This window comes from Zootoca vivipara, chromosome 16 (genome assembly GCF_963506605.1).
Source record: "Zootoca vivipara chromosome 16, rZooViv1.1, whole genome shotgun sequence".
In the NCBI taxonomy this organism is placed as follows: domain Eukaryota; kingdom Metazoa; phylum Chordata; class Lepidosauria; order Squamata; family Lacertidae; genus Zootoca; species Zootoca vivipara.
Window position 1 is genome coordinate 36462977 of NC_083291.1, and position 17077 is coordinate 36480053.

A 17077-nucleotide genomic window follows, 5' to 3' on the forward strand; every position below is an offset into this window, starting at 1 on the left:
TTCCTATTTATCTACTTGCACTTTGACGTGCTTTCGAACTGCTAGGTTGGCAGGAGCTGGGACCAAGCAACGGGAGCTCACCCCGTCACAGGGATTCGAACCGCTGACCTTCTGATCAGCAAGCCCTAGGCTCAGTGGTTTAACCACAGCGCCACCTGGGTCCCTTTGCGTATACCATACCCTCGCTTAAATGAAAGATCATAAAAATGGCCATTCTGCATCAAGAATGGGGCGGGGGCATGTTTCAGAATTCATTCACGCAAATCATGCAGGTTCACCCTGTATATTAAGCACTTTCATATCCCGCCTTTCTTCCATCATGGAACTCCAAGTGACATACAGGAAAGTTCGCCAGTGGCCTCCCATCCAGAAATGGACCAGACTCGGACCACTTCGCTTCAGCCAAGTTCCCCTTCTGAGCATCCTTTTCTCCAGAACACCCCTCCCTTCCCACCTCTGCCTGAACTCTCTACTCACACAATGTTTTATTTCCTTCGCCTTGACCCATTTTTTTGTTGCCTTCCCCATCCCGCTTTTGATTCACTCTGCTCCTCCAAACAGTGGCATGGCATGAGACGGCGGGGGGATCAAAATTCTGAGGGGGCACAACCATGCAGACACTGGCTTCCACAGGGATCCCTGCTCCGCCTTGGCCAAGGCGGCAGAGTAGTCCATCAGGGGCTTGCCACCGCGGCCCATCTTGGTGTTTTCCTGTCCTTTTCTGCCTGGCTGGCGCTGGGGGTGTCTGGGCCCCAGACCCCAGCCTGGCCTCACTGGCACTTCCCCAGCCTGGCCTCACTGGCACTTCCCCAGCAGAAGCCAGCAACCATGCACAGCCCAGGCAGAGGGCTCAGGGTTAGGGCCGCCACTCAAACAAAGAAAGTTTGGAAAGGAGGGTGGAGGGAGATCAAAACACAGCATGAGAACAGGTGTCCTCTGCTCCCTGGTGTTCATGGGTATCTCTCTCTCCCATCTAGGCTGTTGCACATGGCTTTTTCCCAAGAAAAAAGCAGACATTGCGCGCCCCATTCTGCCCCATGGCCCCGACGCTGCCAACCTCTACCCAGTCAACCTTATCCAAGCGCCACTTTTCCGGAACGAACACTGCCCAGTTCTCACACTGTTTAAATATTTCATTGTGCAAGACCAAGCAGAAAACGCTCACTTAAGGCTTTTCCCGACTCCCACTTCAGATGGGTAAATATTTCATGGGTAGCAGCCTCACCAACCCCGGCCTGCTTTGCATCCAAGGGCAGAAAGTCGAGGTTGGTGGGCAGGCCAGATACAGGGGCAGCTTCCATCTTGAGCAACAGGTTGATGACCCAGGGCCTGCCAAAGCATGCGGAAGAGCTGCAGGTTTCAATTCTCCACTCTTAATAATAATGAAAAAAGAAAATAAATGGTGGGGAAGGTAGACCACTAAAAGGGGCTCCTGTTTCTCAAGACACACTTTTCCATTCCCACCTCTGACTAGTAGAAAAGCTCCCTAAACCAAGTCCTAATGCATCTTATCCCATGAACTTCGGTAAGTAGCAGCAGGCTGACAAAAAAGGATTAAAACAATCTCACACACTGGGGCTGCAATTTTATGCACTTACCTAGGGACCCAGGTGGCGCTGTGGTTAAACCACTGAGCCTAGGGCTTGCTGATCAGGTAGGCGGTTCGAATCCCTATGACGGGGTGAGCTCCCGTTGCTTGGTCCCAGCTCCTGCCAACCTAGCAGTTCGAAAGCACATAAAAATGCAAGTAGATAAATAGGGACCGCTACAGCGGGAAGGTAAACGGTGTTTCCATGTGCTGCTCTGGTTTGCCAGAAGCGGCTTTGTCATGCTGGCCACATGACCTGGAAGCTATACGCCAACTCCCTCGGCCAATAATGCGAGATGAGCGTGCAACCCCAGAGTCGGTCACGACTGGACCTAATGGTCAGGGGTCCCTTTACCTTTACCTAGGAAGAAGTCCCATCGAACTCAGTGGAACTTACTTCTGAGGAGATTGTTGGGCATTCGCACCAACTGAGTGGCAGCAGCAGCAGGGTCGACGAAAGAACAAACTTGTCCACAATATCTTTGCTCTCTTTTTATTTGTGAATATATACATAATACAATACAATACAATACAATACAATACAATACAATACACCCCTCTTAGCACCATTCCTCTATACCTCACACTACACAAACTCATGAAACATTTGGGTAACTTAAAATACAATTTTCAAAATAATCAATTACCCAATCACTTTGCCACATTCAGGGCAAGGAAACTCCGCCTCCAATTACTCAAATTATCAAAAGCTCACAGGTGTGCTATCATTCAGATCAGGGCTACAAACACACATCTCCGAGTAGCACCATTGACCATGTCAATCTTAAAGAAAAACCTAACAGAGATACGGATGGAATTGCACTGTAAACAAGCAAGATGACAGGCAGGAAGTGGAAGGGGATACACAGAGAATTTAAAGATCAGGGCTTTAAAATATGGTCAGGCCCAAAAGCTGCCCCCCCCCTGTTTTGTCCCTAAATAAATCACATTGCTGTCCCTAAATCAGCCAGCCAAGAACATTGCACTGGCTCCCATTACCTCCTGGCAGTTTGGCTTTCCGCCTCCAGGATCAGGGGCCTGAAACCAGACAGAGACAGCCCCTCATGGCTCCCTCTATTTACGTCATGCATTATGCCTTGATCCTCTCAGAAAGCGCCAGGCAGCTACATTTATCCCTTATGCGGCAAGCAAAACCCTCAGCCCCCTCCCTGCGACTCTGGCCTCCTTGGAAACCCAGACCCTCTTAACCTAAGCCAAGCTGATCTGCAGCAACATCTCCCCCACCCCCAATATTTTAGGGAGGCAAAGGAGGGAAGGAGGAGCATTTAAGAGCTGCAACACAAAAGGAGGCAGCAAGCAAAGGCAGATGCCTCAATTCTTGGCATCATACACGGTTTCACCCTCAGCAAATGTAAAAGAGCACACCTGTGTGCACATATAGGGAGGGAGGGGATTGGTCTAAGAGTTCTACCCTTGCTTGCAGAGCTCCAAAAAGGAAGTGGTGGCCATTAGGCTGGTACCCAATGCTCCACTTCAAATTCAGCATTCATGGTGGAAGGGTAGAAACCTTGTGTGTGACTCAGATACAATTTCTATGAGAGGGGGGAAAACCTGGAGTGTATACACTGGCCTAGAATCAAAAACAAGCAGGGGGGGAAGTAATCCGGGTGAAGGAGGGTCCAAAAGATCGCCCTCTAGAGTTGCATCTCTCTTCGCAAGAAGCGTGGTGAAACAGCGGCACCAAGTGGCAAGATGCAGAACTCCTCCGACCGACAGGTGCCTGCTTTAAGCACATAGGAAGTTGCTGGGTCACAGCATCGGTCCACCTGGCTTAGTACTGTCCACACTGACTGGTGGCAGCTCTCCGGGATTCCAGACACGATTCTCTTCCAGCCCGACCTAGAGATGCCCAGGGCTGGATGCAAAGCAGCTGCTCTGCCACGGAGCTACAGCTCATCTGCACACATTGAGTTCTTATCACCAAATTAATAGTATTTTTGGTTCACGTAATGCATGGCTACATATTTCCCCCACACACACCTCTAATGTTCAAGTTCTGCTTTTTTTCCTGTTTCCATTTACTTTAGCTCTTATTACCTGCAGTCCGTTTGTGTTCTTGTTCTAATTTAGTTATATCTCCAATGGTGAATCCTTCATTCCACTTCTTTCCTTTTAAAAATGATTACCGTATTTTCCGGCGTATAAGACGACTTTTTAACCCGGGAATATCTTCTCAAGATTCAGGGATCGTCATATGCCAGGTCGTCTTATACACAATTGCAGAAGCAATTTCTGGCGCTGCGGGCATTTTAGAAATGGGTAGCGCGGCGCCGAAAATCGCTTCTGTGCATGTCCAGACATGATTTTCAGCTTCCGGACATGTGCAGAAGCAATTTCTGGCACTGTGGACATTTTGGAAATGGGCAGCGTGGCGCCAGAAATCGCTTCTGCGCATGTCCAGTCGTGATTTTCAGCTTCCGGATATGTGCAGAAGCAATTTCTGGGGCTGCGGATTTTTTGGATATGGGCAGCGCGGGCATGACCGGCCCACGGACAATCGTAGGAAGAGGGGTAGTCTTATACAGCGAGTATATACGAAACTCTATATTTTAACTGGAAAAGCTGGGGGTCGTCTTATACGCCCAGTTGTCTTATATGCCGGAACATACGGTATTTGCACTGAATCTTGTATGTCAGCCTTCAAAGTGTCTCGTAATAAGGCTTCTGAGTACTGTGATGCATTATTATGTATATAGGATTCCTCAATTTTTAATTTGATGCAGGGTTTTATTGAACAGAAAATAGCAAAGTTTCAGAATGTTTAGAAGTAAAGTCAGACACAAACACATGTAAGGATGAGAGGGGGCTTGAAATGTAGAAGAGGAAGATCCACTCAAGACAAAGAAATCAAAACTGACCAGGGGTTGAGGAGGGAGAGACTGAAACGGGCCAGCACAAGAAAGGAGAATGCAGCTGTCCCTGGTTAAGTCTCTTCTCCTTCCCCGGGATATAGGCAAGGAGAACAGCTCCTGAGCAAGGTTCTAGTCCCAAACCATTCTTCACCCTGCATAGGCAGAGGGACCAGCAGATGCTCAGGCAAGGAAAGGAGCGTTGAAGTCCACGGCACTGAGATATTCCAGCCAGTCCCGCAGCGAAGGTCTCTCCTGAGGGGGCTGCCAGAAAGAAAGAAGTTTAGTGCATCGTGGCCAGGGCTCAGGAAACCACAAGGAGCTCCTAGGAAATGGATGCCCAGGAATCTGAGCATCTTGTCCAACTGGTGCAGGGCAGGCTACTGAGAATTTTATGCCACAACTTAAATCAAAGATAAGGGCACTGCCAATTGCATAAAAGCATCTCATGCCTCTGAGACCCCACTGCAGTGTCCTTTTGAGTCACTTTTAACATGAGATGGAGGGTTACAGCCAGAAAACAGAGAAGGAAGGAAGAAAGCAAAAGCCTATAGATGAGGGACCTTTAGCCTTTCACCCAGAAAGAGGCCCCTCTCCCCCAAAACACTTGCTCCCCCTAGGAATTGCCTAGGAGCAGGTCCGGCCCTAAGGCAAGGCTGGGTGGCGCAATGCGCCAGGCCACCAGGGGGCACCACGCTGCGCCCGCCAGACAACCTGGCCACCCTCCCGCTCACCCTGCTCCTTGCCTCCCGCCCGCCCATCCGCCATGGGTTCGAGTCCCAGCCTCAGCCTGGCGGGTCGGGTCGGGGGCATGGGGAGAACAAGAGGCCGGGTGCTGCGCGGCACACACACCCCAGCAGAGGCCTCCGCGCAGGAGGAGGGGCGGCGCCGGCGCCCCGGAGGACAACCAAGCAGCCCGGCCCACCCGCTGCGGCGCCCCTGAGCCCGGCCCACCCTCAGCCCATGCCATGTCCCTCCTCTGCGTCCGCGGTGAATTGGGGGGCGGCGGAGGGACCTTTGCGCCACGGCGCTCGATGTGGTTAAGACGGGCCTGCCTAGGAGCACTCCATTCCTTTGGGACATCAGCAGCCATTTTACAAATCCCACCCTCATTTCTATTTGAATGCCTAACAACCTAGGGAGCAAGTGCATCTATGCTTAATAGGGCTGGAAGCAAAGGGTCAAGAATGAGCATGGGCAGAAGCACTGACCCACAGTTTCTCTTTACAGGTGCACCTCCATGCACATCCCCAATGTTTGGTGCCCACTTTGCTACCCCAAATAGATCTCTAGCCAGAAGGCAGTAGAACAGAAAAAAGTGGGACAGCTGGGCACGAGAGGATCGAAGAGTTTAACAGCCGCCTCTCCTCAGTCTTAATTCTTGCTGTTTCATTTACCCCCATTCTAGATCACCACCCACCCAGCACTAACCTTATAGGAAGTTGCGTCAACTGTGCCATGTTGACCCTTCACTGAGCAGAGGGAGATGCCACCGCTGGCTGGGTATCCTGGCTCCACATAGAGGTTACAAGTGGAGCTGGGCTTCAGGTAACTCAGAATCCTTTTCTCTTGCTGCCAATCAACAGCAAAACTGCAGAGGGAGGAGCAGAGGTTAAGGCATCAGCAATGGCTGGCAGGGAGACGGAAATACAACCTCCTTCCAAAATGGGGGGGGGGAGCATTCCCCTGAAAGCAGCAATCCCCCCTGCACATAGAGGCCAGGCAGTTCTCCAAGAACAGGGCAGGTCAATGCCTAAGTGACTGCTAGCAAGCACAAGAGAGCCAGGTCTCATTGATGCAAGGGGTCACCCCAAGTCCCAAGGTTGCCAATCCCTACTAAGAGCCCACTGGACAGAGACCCTGGCATGTCTCTATTCTGTATAGTCCTAAACAAGTATGAAAAGGGATTAAAGGGAACAGCATCTTCTAGGTGCTCAGATGTTTTGGGGGTGGAGGGCATCTTACAGCTTTCGTTCCTTTCTTTTCCAGCTTTGCTTTCATCCAAACACACACTCTCAGTGCTCCAAGCGTTCTCAGTTGTCTTTAGAACCAGCCAGAGGAGCAGTGAAGAGGTGAGAGAGTGGCTTGGTTAAGAAGACCACCTGAGTTTCTGACAAAGATAAGATCCCAATTGGGGTCTGAAGACTCATCAATACAGGTGTTTCTTAACAGCCACATCAATGCAGACATACTAATGGAAGAAGCAAAGATCACCAGTGTTGAAGCAATGATTGTTCAACATCCACTTCATTGGACTGGACATGTTGTGCGGATGCCTGATTATCGTCTTCCAAAGCAACTACTCTATTCCAAACTTTAAAATGGAAAGCGTAATGCTGGTGGTCAACAAAAGAGGTTTAAAGACTCTCTCAGGGCAAATCTTTAAAAATAAACACCGACAGCTGGGAAACACTGGCCTGCGAGCTCTCCAACTGGAGACCAAAGGCGTCATGGGCTTGGAAGACGCTCGAACTCAGGATGAAAGGGAGAAACGTGCTATGAGGAAGGCACGTTTGGCAAATCCACACCATGATCAACTCCCTCCCAGAAACCTATGGTATTTCCCCACTGTGGAAGGACGTGTGGATCCAGAATTGGCCTCCACAGTCACTTACAGACTCGTTGTTAAAACCGTGTTCATGGAAGACAATTTTACTCGGCTACGAGTGATCGCCGAAGAAAGAAGAAGCAATCAAATGATCAGAGGAGTGTTGATTTCACATCACTGTGAAGGGACGTATTCACAAGAAGCTGGCCAAGAAACAGAGCAATGTGCACTTTAGCCTTAACAACGCCAACCTTTCTCTCTGCAGCACTCATGCTGTTAGCTCCCCTCCTGGAAAAGGTTAAACCAGCCCCTCTCTCTCAAGCTTCAGGCAGGCTATTAAAACCTTGCAGTGTGGGTGAAAAGTTACACCCCCTGCTTTTATATTGAATTATATTATCCTGCTATTTTGAGTATGTCAGTTTTACTTATTTATGAACTGCTTCCACTGAAGTATGAGTATCTCAAAGCAATTTCACAAATTAATACAGCTCAGTTGCACCCAACTAAATTTCTACTCAGAGCAGAGCTGCTGAAATTAGCCATGTCCATTCCTTTCAATGGACCAACTCTGAGTAGAAACCAATATTGGACACAAGCCAGTATTATTATCATATATAAATTTTACACAGTTCAGTACACCCAAAGATGTACTGCCAACAATAAAGCATACATCTCTGATTGCAAAACAATCAGTTCCTCACTCCACATTATAAAATCCTCGATAAAGACACAGAAAGATAAACATCACTATTCCTAGTTATCATCTTAATAGTTCTTCCTCATACATTCGGAAACTCAGTCCTAGTATTGAAAGCTACCGTATTTGGTTATGCTTTTGAATTCAACACGCAAAATTGATTTTAGTGACGTGAGCTGCTTTTCTTGTGTTTGATATGTATTATCTATATTTTTTATAAACTGCTTTGCGTTTATTCTTGACAAAATATGAGGGCATAAATTTATAAATAAATAAATGAAATCAATTTGAACAGATAAATTAGCAGGCTTGCCAAGGCAGTTTCGGAGCCCCTGTGAAGGCAATGCATCTCACGAACACTGGCCAATCCAACCCCACTTCATTTGGCAATGGGTCTCTGCACCGCCCCCCTGCATGCTCCAAACTGGAGAAGCCAGGAAATAAATCAAAGCAAGGTCTCTGGTGCTGAGCTACACCTGCCCCTGCAACTTCCTCTCTGTGTAAAGACAGAAAAACTTCAACTCAACTCTGAACTCGAGGCCCCAAACGGCTCTACAAAAGCTATACAAAAGCAAGGAAGCTCACCTGCTGTGCAGCAACTCGATCTCAGCCAGAAGTTGTGCTTGCTGGAAGTAACCATTCTGCAACTCCAGGATGATGGCTTTGATGTTGCCACAAGTGCCTTCGGGAAGCACCAAAGAGGGAGAGAAGAAAGGGCTGTGGCTCTGCACGGGTAAAGGAGATCCGATCAGCGGTCTGAGCACTCCGATCCAGACCAGAACTCGATTCTTGCTCTGACTCACCTGCAGCGTGACACTGCCATTATCCCTCCAGTGCAAGCGCAGCTTCAGGGCGTGGGGAGTGGCAGCCCCCGGCTGGGCCGGGCAGATCAGCTCAAACTCCAGGTCACTTTTTGATTCAGAAAGCAATCTGACCCCTTGCAAAGTCTCCAAAAGGGACCGGAAGTCAGAGATCCTGCAGACAATGAACAAGCCCAGGGCAGGGCAACGAAAAGGAGGAAACCTGAAGGCACATCTCCAACAACACTCATGGTGGAGCAGTCTGGGTGGTGGCTGGAGTAGTGAAGGGCTGGATTCCTCTCCTTCCTCCCACCCCAACCCTTTAAAGGCAGCCTTAAGACTGAAGATTTTAACCCATACTATAAAATAAGGCAGACCCAGGTGGTGCTGTGGTTAAACCAGAGCCTAGGGCTTGCTGATCAGAAGGTCGGCGGTTCGAATCCCTGTGACGGGGTGAGCTCCCATTGCTTGGTCCCAGCTCCTGCCAACCTAGCAGTTCAAAAGCACGTCAAAATGCAAGTAGATAAATAGGAACCGCTACAGCGGGAAGGTAAACGGCGTTTCCATGTGCTGCTCTGGTTTTCCAGAAGCGGCTTTGTCATGCTGGCCACATGACCTGGAAGCTATACGCCGGCTCCCTCAGCCAATAATGCGAGATTAGCGCACAACCCCAGAGTCGGTCACGACTGGACCTAATGGTCAGGGGTCCCTTTACCTTTATAAAATAAGGCAATGAGTACTCCAGACAGACAAAATCTGAACTCTGCACCAGGTAACCTGCAGTCTCTTGTGGATTATAGAAATTAGCACGATTCCCTTATTGTGTATAGTTTGAATCAACCACCATTAGTTACAGGGAGCTGCACACACCTACAAAGGACACCCCAGAATTTCTCAGCCACCCCTCTGGCTGCCCAGCTGAAAAGGGGCAAGGCCCACACACTTGCAAGCATGCATCTTTCCCCGCATAAGCAGAACGTTAAGTTTCAGTGGTGGGGTAGCTGTGCATATCCTGCCCCAACTGCAGATATGGAATCAGGGGGTGGCCGTTATTCCAAGTCACAAGTGCAATCTTGGGCACATTTCAGATTCCGTTCCCCGCAGTCGGAACCAGCGCTCTCACCTCTGGACCTCCTCCTGCCAAGCGCAGGCCTGGCGCTCTTCTTCCTCTAGCTCCCTCCGCAGGTGCTGCAGCTCCTCGCACTGCACCTGCAGACTGCCTCGCAGCTCCACCATGCGCTCGTCCAGCCGCTGCTGCTGCTCACACAAGGCGTCCTGCCGGGGGAGAAGCAACCAGGATCAAGCCAAGGGACTCAACCGGCTCCTATCCCCACTCTGGACCAGTTCAGATCTAGTTCACTTGCCCCGTCAGCCCCACCTGCTCCTTCTGCCGCCTGATCTGAGCGCTCCTCGCCTTCTCCTCCATCTCCAGTTTCTACAAGGGAAACACAAAATGGAAGTAAGTGCAGGAATCCCAAATGGCTGGGTCACAACCTACACCTTATCAATGTACACTGTTGGTTGGGCTTACAGACACGCATTACCCCTGGTGGGACATATAAACAAAGGGAAGGTGTACTCCATCCCACTCCCCATTATGATACTTTGGCTACTAAGGGGCTCCTTGAATTTTAACCCAATGAACACAGCATATGGTTAAACTACAGAATTTGCTACCAGGTGTTGTCAACGTGGATGGCTTTAAAGGAGGACCAGACAAACTCATGGAGGATAAAGGCTATCAATGGGGAATGGCCATGAAGACCATGTTATTTAATTTTTCAGGTTGCAAGAAAGGAAATCCCAACTAAACATAAGGAAGAACTTTCTGACAGTAAGAGCTGTTCGACAGCGGAACCTCGGGAGGTTGTGGACTCTCCTTCCTTGGAGGCTTTTAAGGAGAGACTGGATGGCCATCTATCATTGAGATTCCTGCATTGCAGGTGGTTGGACTAGAGCAGGGGTAGGCAACCTAAGGCCCATGGGCCACAGCCCCCGAGCCGCCCCCGAACCGAGCCACCCGCTCGGCGAGTCCCAGCGCTGCGCTAAACCACTCCCTTCTGCAGCGCCGGAAATCAATCGTGGGCGCGCACACAATGCGGCCCACGAAGGGATCTCTGCTGGAGTGAGCCAGCCCAGGCAAGGTAAACCTTGCCAACCCCTAGACTAGAGGACCCATGGGGTCCCGTCCAACTCTTCAATTCTATGATTTAATGTTACTTTATAAAATTTCTATCTTGCCCCTCCTCCTCCCCAAAGGCACAAAATATCAAAAAATTGAAACAATTGTGTATATAATATTTTGGAACATTAAAAAAAAAATCTAAAAGCTTTTCAAAACATTTTAAAGCACCTTAAAACATTTAAGCATAATCACAGTTCAATGTTGCCATGACCAGTATCTTTCAGCTAATAGGTCCTGCAAAGGTCATTTAGACTGTGGACACACCACACAAAGCATGTGACTTCCCCCCAAAAATCCTGGGAACTGTAGTTGATTCCTCGCAGGGCTACAATTTCTAGCACCATCAGCAAACTACAGCTCCTAGTTTTTTGAGAGGAGTAATGTCTTTTAAACGTAAGGTGTTTACACAGCCTTATTCCTTAGCAAAGATGTGGAAATGTGAAAGCCTTTGTCTTTTGGCTGATAATGCAGGGCGGGGGGAGTGATTTCTTTTATTTTCCATTATTTAGTGTGAAAGTTCAAAGCAAAGTAAAGCCAACCATTCCAAAACACAGCATCGGTTCCAGAAACATTCTGGGCACACATTTCAAAAGCAGGCAGCAGCAGAACTGCTAAGATCTCTGTCAGGTGCCCCCTTTGCTTCTATGTTTTCTCCACTAACCTCGCCACCTTGTAAGAGATAAATCTGATGCCCTTTTAAATGTGTTGTGGGTGTTACAGGTAGGTAGCCGTGTTGGTCTGAGTCGAAGCAAAATAAAAAAAATTCCTTCAGTAGCACCTTAAAGACCAACTAAGTTTTTATTTTGGTATGAGCTTTCGTGTGCATGCACACTTCTTCAGATACACTTGAAACAGAAGAGTCCGACCCTTATGTATATACAGAGGGTGGTAGGGGTGGGTGGGAATGGGTGATGGGCTGATGGGAGTGGTAAACCTGTTGATGGCTGTTAACGACTGCTGATGACTGCAATTGGTCCTGCGGGGGGGGGGGGGGGGAAGCAAGGCCTGAGGCGCTAAAGAAAGCTTGATCATGCATAATGAGATAAGAATCCTATGTGGGTGTTAGTATTTCACGCCTCCGATATTGCAGATGAGATTGCTGTCAATCACATGCCTGTCTGAGAAGAGTGTGGGAACGGAAGACAGTCTTATCTCTTCCGTTGTGTGTACTATTTGTACTGTACTTTGCTTTTACTTGTGACCTGTTCGTCTCTCGGAGCTGCAGGGAGAGGACGCCATGAATCCTTTGTCTGTACATAGTGTGTAAATAAATATGTAGATTAGCTCTACAATGTCTTCTTGCTGTGTTATGCTAGAAGATTAGTGTGCATATATCATTTGATATATGTCGCTGAAGCGCACTGGAGAAGGGAAATGCCTTTTCCAGAGGTGCGCATACCAGAGGATGCTCGGAGTTCGGGGGCTGCAGGGGCACCCCAGGGCATTTTCCAAACGTGGAAGCGGGGATTATTGGTTTATTTTTGTTCTCATTTATGTTATGCACTTTTGGGGGCGTTATATTGTAATTTTATGTTGTGAACCACCCTGAGATCTACGAAGGGTGTATACAAATTTAATAATACTAATGCTAATAATTACTTTTTAAGCTTCCCTCCACCAAATGTGCTGCCTGAATCTTTGTAAGGGTTTTTGCCCTCCCCTCCTTCGACCTCCAAAATTCTGGAGGGTGAGATGTCTAGGCCACCCTGGCTTTAGCATCTTGTCTACGGGCAGCTTGCTTTAATCCAAGGCCAGGAAATCTCTGGGCCTCTAGGTCTGGTTGTGTTAGAGCTCCCACCATTCCTGAGCCATGGGAGCTGACGTCTGGAAACATCTCAAGAGCCACAGGCTCGCCACTCTTGCTATAATCAGAAAACAGGGGGACAACTCCATCCCAGGCTCCCCATCACCACCCGCAAATCAGCAAAGCACCTTGTCTTGGTAGCGCTGCAGAGCTTCTTCCAAGAGCTGAGCTCGGTTCCGCGCCTGCTCCAGCTTGAGCAGCAATTGTGGCACATCCTTCTTGATGCTCTCCACTTGTTGTTGGTACTCAGCTTTGAGCTTCTTCCACTCCTGCTTCGCTTCGGCCACCTCCTCTCCTGCAAGAGAAGGGGCCGGGGAGGTGGGGAGCCCAAGATCAGCCTCGGAGACAGTAGAGGTGGTACATGTGCCCCAGTCGTTTCACCGAGTTTCTCAAAATACCAGAAGTAGAAGTTTCCAACCCACACTATGACCAGCCACAATAAAAAAAAATAAACTCTCCAGGGAACAAGGGCTGATGTTCATTAAACCAGCTTGCCCAATACACCCACCAGACACCAGCTGAAGAAATGTAGCTCCACAGAGCACACTTCAGCACTGCTCAGCTTGGACTCTTGGACTGAAAGCACAGAATGTTTTCTGGGGAGTTTATAAAAGCCATTTCCTCCTTTGCATTTATTTTTATTTTATTTTGTGGAAAATTAAATGCAAGACAGTTTATAAAAATATAAAGATTTTTAAAAATTAAATTTAAAAATTTAAATTAATAAATGAAAAAATAAAAACCCCATTTCCTAATCCAGGGGTGGCCAACGTGGCACGCTCTGGATGCTTTGGACTACAACTCCCATCAGCACCTGCCAGCATGGATGATGATGGGAGTTGTAGTCCAGCAACATCTGGAGGGTCACAGGTAAGTTGCCCCCCTATTTTGGCCCTGGAAACAGTTTAAGGTTGTATATGGCAAGGAGAAAAAGCAGTGGTGCAACGCTATGGCACAATTCCATGGGAGTCAATACAAAAACAGGTTTAACTACACTAAGCAATCCACAATGCAAGGCTATTTTTTAAAATTAATATGCAAACTAGAGATACTTTGTTTTTTATTATTATTATTATTATTATTATTATTATTATTATTTAAAATGACCTTTATTGAATTTAAAATAATTATAAAACAAAACAGTCAACTAAAATTCCAACAGAAAATACACAACAGCCAAAAAATATACAAATAAACAATCATAAACATTCAAATAAAACTTTCCTATCTTCTACCATATTTATCGGTCTAGCTTCTATATCTTCATTTCAATATCCAAATTCATATCATCTTATCCCGATTGACTTCCCCTTCTCTTCCTCCCTGGCTTCAAAGTTTTTAACTTTCCCACTGCATCCATTTACTTTCCTTCTGGGAATTCTACAAAATATTCATTTTAAACCCAAGTTCTTTCAGATATATTCCGAATTTTTCCCAATTGTTATTAAACTTTTTATTTGAACCACCCCTTATCGAATTTGTCAATTTGGCCAGATCAATATAAGTAATTAATTTCTCTTGCCAATCTCTAATCGTAGGGACTTCCTGGGTTTTCCATAATTTAGCGATTAAAATTCTTGCTGCCGCTACTGAATACAAAAATATCTTCTAATCCTTTTTTTTCACTTCTTGTTTGACCATACCTATTAGGTATGGGCAAACTAGAGATACTTTGATTCACGCTACACCCTCATTAGTTTGGACACATAGAAAACTGTGACTTGTGCAGAATGCATACTCACGAACAGAAGATTCGGAGGCGTTCTCAACGCAAAGCCCAGAATCAAGGAAATCCAGAAAGAACTTCAACACTTGCAGCTGCATCACCATAAACTTATGGGCGTGCCTGGTGCTCTGGAAAACACGCACCAAAAGCAGGGTTCAAGTCAGCACCCTGGGAGCTCTCCGCCCGTTGAGCCAGCCAGGACTAAAGCCAGCATCCCCTCAAAAGGAAAAAAGGACTACTACTCACCACAGCATGCTCAAGCAAAACCTGAGGTGGTAGGTCATCCTCCAACCCATATTGGGCTTGGCTCTCAAAGGCGATTGCGTCCTTCACCCAAGCAAGAAGCCTAAGGAGGACATGAAGAAACCATAATATCAAGAAACTAAAAGAGCACCTTTCAAAACTTTATTATGTCCCAGGAAGCATTTCAGCTGCGTGACGACCCTCCATACTGGTGAAAGACTCAAGGAAGGTCATATTCTTACCTAGTCCAGGGTGGGCAAATGTGGGCCCTGCAGATGTTGTTGGATGACAAACTCCCATCATTCCTGACCACTGGCTACACTGACTGAGGCTAATGGGAGTTGTAGTTCAACAGCTGGAGGTCACAAGATGCCCACGCCAAGGGCATACATCCAGCTCAGCTGGGATATTTGCCAGGCTAACCAGCGTTCAGAGTTGCTCTATGCAAACAGGGAACAACACCTTGAACACACCTAACACCAGTGTGGTATAATAGTTAAAGTGTTGGACTGGGTAGGATCTGGGAGACAAGGGTTCAAATCCCCACAATCATGAAACCCGACCCACCTCAAAGGGTTGCTATGGGGATTAAATGGGATGGAGAACCATATACACCAAGGTCCTTGCAGAAAAAATGCGGGATATAAATGCAATAAAATAAATAAGTACAGCTGTTCAGGTGGTCAGAAGTGACGAGAAAGTTGTTCTATACAGGGAAACTCGCCTGCTGTTTCACTGCCTCACTGAGGAACCTGTCAAGCCTATGCTGCTGTTTAAGATGTTCTTGATTAATGATTATTTTGTACTGGTTTTTAAATGGCGTTTTACATTTCACTTGTTATACGTATTGTTGAGCTGTTTTATGAGATGGAGGCATGTACTTTTATAAGCAAACAATCCCCTGAACTTTCAAGGAACACCCAAGTGCCTGTGGAAAATTCATAGAATTGCAGAGTTGGAAAGGACCTGCAGATCACCTAGTCCAGGCATCCCCAAACTGCGGCCCTCCAGATGTTTTGGCCTACAACTCCCATGATCCCTAGCGAACAGGACCAGTGGTCGGGGATGATGGAAATTGTAGTCCAAAACATCTGGAGGGCCGCAAGTTTGGGGGTGCCTGACCTAGTCTAACCCCCTGCAATTAGAATGTTTTCAAGCAAATGCAGCAGTAGAAACTACGGAAATACAGAATAATGTTTTTAGCAGGTACTGAAAAGTAAACAGTGAAGGCACCTGCTTGATCTCAATAGGCAGGGAGTTTCGAAGTGTAGGCACTGCCAAACTAAAGGATCGAGTTCAAGTGCATAAAATGAGTATTATGTGGCACCTGCTGTAGTGCCAGTAGCCCCAATTCAGAGCGGTTGAGTGGGCACAGGGAGGGCCTGCCGACCTCGCAAGCAAGCTGGTCCAAAGATACGTACATGTGCCACATATATATATATATATATATATATATATATATATATATATATATAGTACTGTATACAAATGAAAACCATTCTTCCTTCAATGCCCAACGAAACAGTTATGTGCAAAGGGGGGGGGGACACCGCCGCTCTCCTAAACGAGTCTGCTTTGATGTATAAATGGTGGTTTTAGGCGACCTCGTAGGTAAACCGGTCCCTAGCTGTTAACCTTCTCGAGATTATATGGACTTTTAAAATTTAGTGCGTTACGCGTGCAATACAGTAAAACAAGATTAAAAATACCCTAAGATTTATACCAGCTGAAGAGAAACCAAAGCATGTATATATTACTATTTTTTTTTAAAAAAAAATTATCCCTATTTCTTGGGAATAAGTGGCAAATAAACAGCACTCACTTCGCCGCCTCCGAGGCCGCCATAGCCGCTCAATGTCGCTGCGCTCCTCGCGCCTTTTCATTTCAGTCCACATCGCCCCACTTCCGCCCGCCAAGCGCACCAAGCGCTGCTCGGAGACCAAGCAATGGACCGCAGGATCCCGCAGCGCCATTGGACGGAAGCAGCGCGGAGGCGGGAAGATGGGCGGCGACCGAAATGAACCTTCGCCTCCATTTTGAGAAAGGCGTCCCCGGACTGGGGATTGTGGGAAGGAGGAAAGCGGAGCTGAGGGGCTGGAGGGCGCCGGGGCGCCACAACAACCACAATAACAAAAACAACAGAGGCTCAGTGCCTAAAAGAGGCATATTGGCCGTTTCCGAGGCTGGGGGAGGGGCCCATCTCAAAAGAATGAGATTAAATAGAATATGGGCAGGTTTCACACACACCCAGCCCCACTTCCTCTTCTGCGTTTGAACACGTTGCTGAAGTTGGTTCCCAGTTGCTTATTTGTTCGAGATTTCGAAAGTACACTGGTCCCTCAACATGAAAAGCAAAGTTTATATGGCCCTGAGCCCCAGAAATAAAGCTTGGGTTAACTCATGCTATGAATTCTCGTGGTCATGGGACTCCCCTCCTCAAGCACAGCAATAAGGTTATTCAGTCCAAAGTAGAATGCTTGTAAAATGTTCCTAAATGCATGATGGGCCCCATAAACATAATAAATGGGTAATGGGGAGGGGATCCTCTGCAACCTGTGGTGTATCCTGCCTGGCCCTCAGCTTCCCACGGGTGTATGGAATGGTCAAGGACATCCA

General features: G+C 47.6%; 1 protein-coding gene across 3 annotated transcripts; it reads right to left on the reverse strand.

The window, feature by feature from the left end:
- Positions 1-1843: 1843 nt before the first annotated feature.
- On the reverse strand, positions 1844-16369 carry LOC118097684 (ZW10 interactor). Of its 3 annotated transcripts, none has more exons than XM_035140819.2 (10): positions 16284-16369; positions 14465-14564; positions 14235-14346; positions 12621-12787; positions 9882-9938; positions 9627-9778; positions 8507-8678; positions 8289-8428; positions 5890-6049; positions 1844-4722 (listed from the first exon to the last, which is right to left on the reverse strand). In XM_035140819.2, exons 1-10 carry the CDS (start codon positions 16304-16306, stop codon positions 4642-4644), a joined length of 1164 nt encoding a protein of 387 aa, XP_034996710.2. In that variant the 5' UTR covers positions 16307-16369; the 3' UTR covers positions 1844-4641. The 3 variants fall into 3 exon arrangements, 2 of the variants coding, with proteins under 2 accessions (XP_034996710.2, XP_060124733.1); XR_009556832.1 differs by lacking the exon at positions 1844-4722 and adding an exon at positions 7074-7209 and having other exon boundaries at positions 5910-6049; XM_060268750.1 differs by lacking the exons at positions 1844-4722; positions 5890-6049 and adding an exon at positions 6065-7209.
- Positions 16370-17077: the final 708 nt, after the last annotated feature.